Source organism: Nicotiana tabacum, chromosome 4 (assembly GCF_000715075.1).
Source record: "Nicotiana tabacum cultivar K326 chromosome 4, ASM71507v2, whole genome shotgun sequence".
NCBI lineage: Eukaryota > Viridiplantae > Streptophyta > Magnoliopsida > Solanales > Solanaceae > Nicotiana > Nicotiana tabacum.
The window spans coordinates 103,430,948-103,442,723 of record NC_134083.1 but is presented as its reverse complement, the minus strand read 5'-3'; the positions used below and the strand labels follow the sequence as shown (position 1 = coordinate 103,442,723).

At 35.5% G+C, this 11,776-nt stretch overlaps 1 protein-coding gene across 2 annotated transcripts; it reads left to right on the top strand.

The window, feature by feature from the left end:
* Positions 1-2,962: 2,962 nt before the first annotated feature.
* On the top strand, positions 2,963-6,205 carry LOC107789091 (TATA-box-binding protein). Of its 2 annotated transcripts, none has more exons than XM_016610858.2 (9): positions 2,963-3,485; positions 4,294-4,381; positions 4,556-4,627; positions 4,835-4,885; positions 5,145-5,189; positions 5,334-5,426; positions 5,559-5,660; positions 5,757-5,830; positions 5,927-6,065. In XM_016610858.2, coding segments are annotated over exons 1-9 (603 nt in total). In that variant the 5' UTR covers positions 2,963-3,408; the 3' UTR covers positions 5,928-6,065.
* Positions 6,206-11,776: the final 5,571 nt, after the last annotated feature.

Sequence of the window (11,776 nt, the reverse complement as noted above, 5' to 3'; positions counted from 1 at the left end):
AAGATACTCTAAAAAAAGAGCGTAAACTGGTGTGTGCTGCAGATTTGTATCAAACAACTACTGTTATCCTCTGCCCCACGGTGGGTGCCAAACTGTTTACCCAGAAAATCGGATAGAGTTTAATTTATAAGTAGTTCTAAGGATATGTGATATAACTTGACACAAATCGTACAGAGAAATAGGAATACGTGTATTCTTGTCTATAAGAACATAAGATAAAAATAGTGAGCAAGAAGAAAGAATGAACTAGATAAGATAAAGTAAAATGAGCTCAAGAACAGTAGTCTTTGTTACAATGTGTCAATCTGCCATATGCTTACAACAATAATCCTCTTTATAGTAGAGGGATCCTACTTTGGATACAATAAAAAATACATAGTGGGAAACCCATAATGAATTAGTTTTTCTCTAATTTTCGCCAGAATTCTCTCCCCTAGTGCGGTTGCAACGGCTCTTGTCTGTGAGCTCGATACTGTCTCGAGCTTGATATTGGATCGAGCCCTCGGCCTTGACTCGAGCTCGATTCTGACTCGGAGTCTTGATAATCGGGGTGGGTGTTGGTCGGTCTATGCACCTTCGACAATCTTCGCTTTTCCTCGTAGTACGATTTGGATATGAGCTCGATAACGATACCGAGCCGGTCATTGATCGGTCTCAGAGCTCGAAGCTTGACGTCCTTACTTCGGACCTCGACCTGCCATTACGCAGGTACCCTTCGATCGAGGTATCATCATCTCGACCAGTCCGTACGATTGACTAATAGGTTTTGATTGTATACAATACTCTAAATCTTATTCAACTTTGGAAGAATTGAAATTATATTTCATGTTAATATTCTCCAACTTATTTGGGAAGGCATAATTATAATTATTGTTGATCAGTATTCGTAATTAACATGAAATAAACGGTATAATAGACCAAAAATAAAGATGGAAAGGCTAGTTTCATGTTTCAAAAGAACAACTTAGTGAATATGAAGTCATAGGTCAAATCATAATAAGCTTTTTCATATCTTTATTTACTCTCATATAAACTATGTGAAAATAAATAAATAAATAAATAAATAAATAAATAAATAATGGTTAATGTGAATGGAATCGTGTATTTACAACGGGCCACGGACATGTAGACCAAGTATAGATGGGCCTAGAAATGTTAAAATAGCACGGGCTAGTCAGTTTTCAAATTGGAGCTTTTGACAAAGTTAGCCGCTCGACAAATATTATAAACAAATGCTAGCCCACAATAGCACATTATAACTTGTAGCCATAAATAAATAAATTATGTTAACCACTGTGCCGCCCCGAGCCTCAGTTTTCTTATACAAAATTATAATTTACTGTTAGGATAATTTTATAGATTGGCATCCCTTATACTAGTTTTTAATATTACGTTTACTTTATTTATTTTAATTTTTTGTGTAATAATTCTTCTAACTTTTTTTTTAGTAATGCAGATAAATAGGAGTATAAGATAAATGTGCCCTTTTCTATATTAAACTCTTGCAATTGATAAATTCTATCAAACTAACGTATTTAACAAATTCTTTAAGAATAACAATAACAATAACGGTCCAATCTATCAATAGTCAATAGCGGTCACCCACCTACGACCACCCCACCACCAAGAAAAGAGGAGAAAACAAAACCCAACAAACAAAAACATAAATTTATGGAACGTAAAGATTTGAACTCTTGCATCTTTTTCTAGATAAGGGAGACAATTTATACGTATAATTATACAAAATAGACTGTCACTATATAACTTATATACAATAGACTATCACTATACACAATATATATTAAATAGACTGTCACTATATAAAAATTATACAAAATAGACTGTCACTATACAAATATATATAAAATAATCTGTCACTATACAAAATATATACAAAATAGTCTGTCACTATACAAAATATATACAAAATATATACTAAATAGACTGTCACTACATAATTTATATACAATAGACTATCACTATACAAAATATATACAAAATAGACTGTCAGTATACAAAAAATATACTAAATAGACTGTCACTATACAAAAAATATACAAAATAGACTGTCACTATACAAAAATATACAAAATAGACATTTCGGGATATTAGATGTAATATGTTTGGGCCGGAGGGACATTTCGTGTCAATGGGTAAAACATGTGCTATTAAAATTTTGAGGGGCTATAGATGGTCGTTTTCTCTTCAAACTGGTAATTGAAAAATAGTCAACGTTTGCAAAGTTATTGAAAAATAGCTACTATTTTACTGTAACACGGAAAGTTCCAGCATAATATACTGGAGATTGGAGCACCTATGTATGAACTTCCAACATATTATACTGGAACTCCAGCGCACGGAAAGTTCCAGCATAATATACTGAAGATTGGAGCACCTACGTATGAACTTCCTGCATATTATGCTGGAACTCCAGCGCACGGAAAGTTCCAACATAATATACGTGAGATTAGAGCACCTGTGTATGAACTTCCAGCATATTATGTTGGAACTCCAACACATTATGAAATTCCGGCATATTATGCTGGAAGTTCACATGTAAAAAATTCGAACTCCAGCATATTATGCTGAAATATTTTCTGAATTTGAACAGTATTTTTGTTCAAATTTATCTTTATATAAAAAATGACTAAATTTCGATTACTTTTGAAACTACGACTATTTTTCAATTACCACTCTGTAAATTTGATTTTTTTAATTTCACCCCCGTAGAAATCCGTCCAAAATTTATAGAAACTCGGACACCAAGTCCACACTCCACATATAAATAGGAAAAAGGGAATGATAAGCCTTTAACAGCCAATAGCCAGTTAGCAGGCGCGGCTTACCGTCTAATAATCACCTTACCCGGTCACCGGTCACCCTGTATAAATATAAAGCCAAGGGTAGATAAGGCTCTCCTCCTCACCGCCATTACCTGCCCCTCTTTCTCAGATCCTCTCATATATTCCTCCCTCCCTCTCTCTCTCTCTCTCTCTCTTGAGATCTCTCTCCACAAAGCCCAGCACCCCTCACAGAAATCCAAATCTTTACGCATACAAATATATAAAAGCTTTCTTCTTTCAAAATTTTGGCGCTTTACAATTGATAACCAACTCTTTCCTCTTTTTTCTTTCTTGAAATAACTGGAAATTCACGTACTGAGTCTTTAAACAAAAACCTAGATTTACAAATTTTGATTTCACAATCAGGTGGTTAATAGTTTGTGGGTCTGAATCGGGTTGGATCTTTGTGTTTCTGGATCTTGATTGGAAACCCTAATTGAGCAAATCGGGTCAAGATTTAACTTGAATCAAAGAAATTGTAATTTTAAGAATTTGGTTTTTGAGATTCTTGACTAAGTGGAAATTTGTGGGTATTTTGAGACCGTTGGATAACGAAACAAGGGGAATGGCTGAAGTGGGTCTAGAAGGGAACCAGCCAGTGGATTTGTCTAAGCACCCATCTGGGATTGTGCCTACTCTTCAGTAAGTTCTCTCCCTTCCGTCCCCATTGTCATGGAGTTAAAGTTTTTATACATTGAAGCTCACGCGAATGTAATTGTACACAACCGAGGAAAGTCAATCAGATTGAACACTACCGGAATCTGGTGTTTATAACCTATGTACCCAAAGCTCGAATTATTTTCTGCTAATGCAAAAAAGAAAACAAAAGAACAAAAGGGTCATGTTCTTCTATGTTTTAATATTTTGATTCATACCCTTCTTGGCTTTTGTGCAAAGGAATGAGTTGAACATTGTTAATTTTTGAGATGCTTAAATACATTCTTTGCTGCAATGGTCCTTTTTTCTCAGATGTGTAGCAATTTTCAGTGGAGCTAAATGTGGCAGCCATCTGCATAAGAGGGAAAGGGGGGTTGTGGTAGCCATGTTTTTTAATGCTCTTCAAGATTATCCTAATTTCCTGCGTGAAACATTATGGAGGATTGTGGTGGTCTGTGATAACTTTTGCTGGTGAAGCAAGTGAATGTGATCTCACATGATACTAGTCACCACAAATAAGTGAAATCATGAACTAATCATAGATGAGTAGCTTTTGGCGGTTGATGGGTTTCAAAGGATTAGATTAGTGAACCCCACTTTCAAGCAAGCTGTCCGGATATAGATATAGAAAGAGAGCAGTTTTCCTTTATTGTTATGTAAAATTTGGCCGATGATCCAAGATTGTAATGTTGGGGTCATATATTCATGCTTCTTATACGCAAGATCATCCTCTATTTGCTGGGAGTTGATGTTAAACGTTGAAAACTAACTATCAGCTGATTCTTGATTTCAGGAATATCGTCTCAACTGTCAACTTGGATTGCAAGTTGGATCTTAAAGCTATTGCATTGCAAGCACGTAATGCTGAATACAATCCAAAGGTATTTGAGTATAAATTCTTGATTCACATAAGCAAACCTCTTATGTGTTTATCTTTTTTGGTTACCATCATTTTTTGGGGAAGGGTGTTATCTATATCAGGTCATGTTCGTCATATAGATTGTTAACACTTCTCATTCCTTTATTGATAATGGCCCTCTTACATCATCCTGCAGCGTTTTGCTGCTGTTATTATGAGGATAAGAGAACCAAAGACTACAGCTTTGATTTTCGCATCTGGAAAGATGGTAAGCCTTCTCTTTTGTTATGGATGCTTTTGTAAGTAATCTATTCCCAGTATTACAGTTTGCTCCATTAGTTTCATGGTTTGTCCATGAAAACATTTCCTAAACCTAAATTTTTTTGCTTTAGCCCATTCTACCGGAAAGTTTCTTCAATGTAAGGCTGTTCATGCTGGGCTTCTTTGCTAATGATATATTATCTCTTGGAATTAGGTTTGCACCGGGGCAAAGAGTGAACAATCATCTAAGCTTGCAGCAAGGAAGGTAGACCATATTTCTTGATTGTGAAACCTGATAGGGTCCTTACATGTAATACGAGAAACTTAACTCTTAACTATAATGTGGATACGGACATTTACAAGCGACAACAATTAATGTTTTGAAAATCCCTGAAGAGTGATGAAAAAACACGAACATGTGGGATATGGTAGAAAAAGATACACGCCAAAAATTAGACAATAGTTGTCTAAGAATTTCTGTTCTGTCTTCTATCTTACGTAACATGCAAGGTTTTGTCTTTCAGTATGCAAGGATAATCCAGAAGCTCGGGTTCGATGCCAAATTTAAGGTATATATATCTCAATATATTGCTGTGTTTGCGTTCTTCTGTCTGTGTGCGCGTGCAATCTGATTTTGGGGATAGACTGTTTCTTGATCATTGGTTTTAGTAGACTTACTAGTTTATTTGGTCTCTGGAATCTCGTGGTGGTAGGATTTCAAGATTCAGAATATAGTTGGATCCTGTGATGTGAAATTTCCCATTAGACTTGAAGGTTTGGCCTACTCGCATGGTGCTTTTTCAAGTGTAAGTTACTTTTCCTTGCTCCATGTTTTTCTTTCTCCTTTTTCTTTTTCTTATCTCTTGATATCCCAAGAGAAAGAATAGTGCCGTTGTCATTTCTTTCATACTGAGATGAGATGTAATGTGGTTCTCCAGTATGAACCAGAATTGTTTCCAGGATTGATATACCGAATGAAGCAACCCAAGATTGTGCTGCTCATTTTTGTGTCTGGCAAGATTGTCCTCACTGGAGCGAAGGTGAAACAGGCCTCCTTGTGTCTCTACTGAATAACTGATACTTTTCCATTATTGCATAAACCGTTGACTATACTCACTACAATTTCCTTTTTTTAGGTGCGGGATGAGACATATACTGCTTTTGAGAACATCTACCCTGTGCTTACAGAGTTCAGGAAGAACCAGCAATGGTATGCTGCCTGCTTATCTTTATTCTGCTTTTTCTATTTTCTTTCTGGAGGGGTTGTATGAAACTAAAGACAAAACAAGAATGAGAGAAAATATAGACCTGCTGTATCTGTGCAGATACTCATTTGAAGGAGCAAGGTGAAGTGGGATCACTATTTGGCAGCACGACGTACAGAATGTGCGACAAAGGGTCTTATGAGTGAAGTTATCGGGTCTTCTCTTCTTGAGTTCCGAGTACTTGAAGCAACAATGTGGTTGAGGACCATATATGTGTTTCTGCCAACTGGTCGTGATTGTGGGGTGAGATGGGAACCAAAGATGTCCTCTTTGGCTGATGTTGTGGACTTTTCTCTTATTAATCAAAGCTTTTTCCTCTCATGCATGCGTCTTTTATATTCACATGGCAATGGTTTAAAACTGTGACACTGCTAAACTTCTCCAAGTTAGGCTCAATATTCTGGTTTTTCCAAGATCAGTTTCATCCTGAAAACCTACCAATTACTAAAATAAAAATAGAATGATGACTTGGTAGTGTGAAAAATATGAATGTTGTACTATATGATATTAGACCTCAGAAGTTGGAAGTTTGTAAAAGATAGAGGGTTTAAAAATATCAGAGTTAGAGAGAGGAGGGTGTATTTGCTGTTGTCAATTGCGATTTGCGTTCATAAGGAAAAACAAATTTTGCATTCCTTTGTTATTTAGATGTATACTGGGATTGTGTTATCTACTTAGGCGCGCAAAAAAGCTAAATCTAAGCCAATCAAGTGACAAAGAGCGATGGCTCTCTATTTGTTTGCAATTAAATTTCGTCTATTTCATTTGTTTTCATTAGTTAGATCATTTATGCAAGCAAGCTGCATGAGAATGCAAGAAAGACGTGCATGTACAGCATCAGCTCAGCCAAATGCAACACAGCTATTACAATTTCAGCTGAAATTTTAGTAGTTTGCCATTTTAGTTGTTTTAATACACATACTTATATTGTATTCTTGTTTCATAATAAATCTCACATACAATAATACGTTATGCATTATTTTAACAGTGCTAGATTTTTATGTAGAGATCAAACTTGTTATCCGACCAACAACAACAATAAGCATAGTGTAATCTCACAATTGGGGTTTGGGGATGACAGTGTGTATGCAGACCTTACCCCTACATTCAAAAAGACAGGGACGCTGTTTCCGGTAGGGTTATCAGACCAACCAATACGAAATTTCTTTAGCATAAGTAAAGCTAAATTTTTGATATTACATACCAACAGATATAAAACACACACACACAAAAAGAGGAAATAGAAGAAAAAATTGGTTTGCACTAAACGCCAGATGGAGCAATGATGTCTCACTTTGTATTTGAGCTAAGTACGGAAATAAGCCAAAATTAGCTCAAACTTACCAACAATTAGCCGGCAAGCACTGATTACCAAAAGTAGCCACCAGAAATTGCAAAATTTAAATAGCTACCTATAATCTTTCGATTATGTTAAAAGTTGTATTCGGTCAATCATGAACTTTCTCTTTGTTTTGTCATTCTTTCTTGTTAGTATGAAAGCTGAAGAACTTCAGGAAACTAAAATTGCCCATAACTTGATTTACACAAAAATAATGCAGAAATTACACGTTCCTCTCTTTCCTTAGCATTGCAAACGGTAGTTAATAAGATCGTCTTTCTCTTGCTTGCTTAATCATTTAGTCTGCATCACAAATTCAAACTTTACAGCATATTATTGTTTGAGTTTAAGTACTCCCACACACTAGTAGTGAAAGTCACCTAAAATAATTGGTATGGTTGAAATTCGTTAAAACATATAGATGAGGCAATATATAAAATTTGAGGAATATTAGAGATGATTTGGACTGGTTTGTAGTTAAATTTATAGTTGAAATCGAGTTTAAAAATTTCTGTACCCACGGGTATACATGGATACACATGAGAAATATAGTTGATACATATAGGATAGATAAATAATACACAAGGATACACAAGAAGATACACATCTCATCTTCTTTAAGGTTCATCTTCTACTTCAATTTTGATTTAAATTTCAATTCAAGCCACCTCAAATATCCACCAAATCGTCCCAAAATTAAGATTGAAACCTCTTGAGATATACCCAATTTATTCTAACAACACTCACGTGAAACATCAGAATTACGCTAGAAGTTGAGTTCTAAAACCTAACTTAATTATAAACATAATGGAATTATAAAAAACGCTAGCAAATGACTACTAACACCTAATGCAATTGCAAACACAACGGAAATTAAAAAAAACATGCTAGCAGTTGAGTACCAAAATTTTCATAACTTAAATAAGCTAAGCAACACAATAGAGTTAGGCTTTCTCTTCACTGGGTTGTGGGCAACTCTTCCTCTTAGGGTTACTCGCTACAACGTTCTATCTAGTTCACTTTAAAAGAATCACATTAAAAATTTCAGTTAATATTTATCCCAAAAGAAAGATGATATCATCTGGTGATTTTATTTGTATAACTGTTGCTCCCAAACGCACACACAAGTATACGTGGTCGACAAGTAATATAGGATTGTAAGTCTAGATATCGTACCCACAGGTACTTGTGATTAACTATCAACTAAATTAAACTCAAACAATTAATCTATTCAAGCGATTCCTAAAGTATGAATAATTAACTGCAACTAATCTAGAGTATCAAACTAAGAGATTAAAGGAACAAGTTGGCGAAATTAGACACGAATTCAATGGGAGCCGATATTCTAGAGCTATGGATTAGCTAATAATCTCGTTGAGTCTTCCACTTAAATTGTCTAATTAATTTATCTGGTTTATTAGTTGACAAGCTTAATATTACTCGTAGCCTTCTCCCGAAGTACTACTCGCCTATTCAAGCTAACCTAATGCCTATATTCCTATGGAATTAGGATTAACAAGAACGCATTAATAATTTCCGTATAATAACCAAGCAAGGCGATTAGGTATATCCCTATCCTAACCGCAAATCCGTTCCCAATGCTCGAGTTCAAGATCTTGCTCTATTCAATCTTATATGCAATCTAGAATTCCCTCTCCCGAGTTCAATCCTAGATTCGTAGATAGTATTCAATTGGTGATCAATCAATCAAATAATTAGGTGCAAGATTGAATAAATAAATCAATATGATAAAATAATAAGAACAATTCAAGCTTCAAACTACAACGTTCGTGTAGACCCAAAACTCTAGAACTAATAAACTATGAGATTAAAGGAAGAGAAGAGAAAGAAAAACTGAGAATCCTAGCTCCCGAGTGTTCCGTGCGTGTGTTTTTCTCTCAAAGTGGCGTCTACCCCCTCAAAATAGGCTTAGTCTTGCTTTCATACGCGTTGGGTAGGTCTTGGGCCGAAATAACCTTGTCCCGGGCAAAGTTGGAGATATTTTCCGTCACCAGCGCCCATGGTAGCATGGGGCGCTAGCCCTGGCGCTGGGAAAATAAACATTTTGGAAATTACGCCATAGGTAGCTCCCCACGCTGCATGTGGCGCTACAATGGCCAATTTTCACCCTTTTGCTTCTTTTTGGCTCTAGTCTCGCACCTTTCGCCTCTATTACCTCCGAATGATTCCTACATATAAAAATACCACGAATAAGCATAAGTCAATACATTTCATATCTGAAATCTGCGAAACACGAGTAAAATATGAGGCGATATACATATAAATATATATACTTTAAGCCAAATATCAACATCCGACACTTAAACTCTTGCTCGCTCTCGAGTAACGGGACTATCAACCACACTCCAACGACGTACACATCTTTTTATTAAACTCTTGCTCATAACAATGCACTCATGGATTGAACGCCCAACATCACAGAGAAGTCTAATAATGTTACCTATCCCTCGTGAAACCATGTGCCCTCACAACAAGAACAAGAGAATAAGTTGAATCCACACATTCGAATCTCATGATCAAATATTTTAAGGACTCACATATATCAAAGAAAATCTCTCACTCTCATAAAGAAGTCACATGCATGTAAAAGGTACTATAGACTTGCCCATAATGTAAATCTCTACCAATATAGGCTCACTCGATCTAAAATCAATTAGGACTTTATGTAGTTGTAATGTGGGCCAAGGGACGGGTAGGATATAGTTAGGATTAGTAGTTCACCCTCTTAAACACTTTAACACATCACATAATGAACTTTAAGCGCAAATTCTTCAATCCACTTCAATTTCACAAATAAGATCACTCCCCAAAATTATTTACTCTTTCTTTAAGCACTACTTTAATTTATACCCCACTATAAAGAACAAGACAATAATTTATTCATCTCAATTTTCCTTCTCTTTTTTCAAAATTTTCTTTCTTTTTCTTTCAAACTTTTTTAATTTCCGCTAGTGGTGTATTATTTTACAAAACAAGTGCACATTTATTCTTCCATTTATTCCACTCAAAAGCCACCACACACTTAACCCTTTCTTCTTCTAGCACTCATTTCACAATTAAAGTGCTTTTAGAGGTAACAAGATCAAAATAATGTCAATTAAGAACAAAAGGGTATCGGCTTGTAACATGGGTGCCAATTAAAAGTCTATAGGCTCAAAAGGGTTAACTAGGGATAATTTTTATTTTTGTGATAAACATTAAGCTCAAAAAGATCAAAGAAAGCCTAAAATTATTTTTCAAACCGAGCATCACCTAAAATTTCATTTCAACTTACATACTGGGCAAGTTCTAGACTCAATCACAATAACATGGACTACACAAAATTACACTTCACACATGACACATGACTCACTAAGGACAATCTCATTCCGACTCTCAAACAATGCAGGTATTCACAGAGCCACAAGATATTAAGCATTAAGCACAAAGCGAATATAAATCAAGCAGAAGAGGCATAGGCGTCACAAGACATGCTATCCAATTTCATCAAGGCATCATGGACAATTTCAAAATATAGAGAAGATACTCCACATGCCAAAGCTTTAATATGCTACTATCAAACAAGTCAATGGTGCCTAGGTTCATCAATCTTCTTCCTTTTATTTCCTAAACTCTAATCTACTCTAAAAAATAAACTACTACCCGGTTCAAACTACATCCCATGGAAAAGAACCGAAGCACAAAGAAAAATCACGGGGGCTTATTGCTACCTAAAGGAAAATAAAAGACAAATTTTTGGATTTTTTTTTCAAATTTTTATTTTTGTAATTTTTTTCATTGGACCTTAATCCCTCAAGAAAGTTGTCCACAAAATTCATCGTCGGGAAAAGTTCATATTTTCTGCTTTTTTTTCTTTCCATTTTCATTTTTTTTTCAATTATTTATTTATTTATTTAACAAAAACCATTACACTAAGAAAGAATATTACAACTAAGCTAGGGTAGCACAGAAAATTATCCAGACAATCTCTTCACCCCACACTTAAAATTGTGCAATGTCTTCAATTCACACTATAAATAACAAGTAGGTAAAAGAAACTCTCTGGTAGGTCAAAGGCCGTAGAATTAGCATCTCACAGGATACTCAGACTTCTCCCAGGTATGATCCTTTGTGCGGGTACCTCACACTTAGTTTCAACCGCCTGCTCGCTTTTGCACACGCCTATTGGCTTTGACTTCATGCTCCTACTCCTACAAAACATAAAAATAACACTAAAAAAATAACAATAAAAAAAATTAAACAAAATAAAAAGAAACAGTAGAATTGGGTTGCCTCCCAACAAGCGCCTTATTTATAGTCGTGGCACGACACTATCACTTTCACCACTTTTTCCTCCACTTTGAGGATATAAATTGCGCTCCCAATTTTGCATCAATTTTTCTGTCACGTTCTTGGGGCGGTGGTGTAAAATAAAGGAATCAGGCAATAGATATCGCATCTTGCACTTCTTGGCCCTTAAGTGAGGGATGCCATTTTGTCTCTTTGGCATCACAAATTTCAGAATATATGCACTTTGCTCCCCATTCATTGA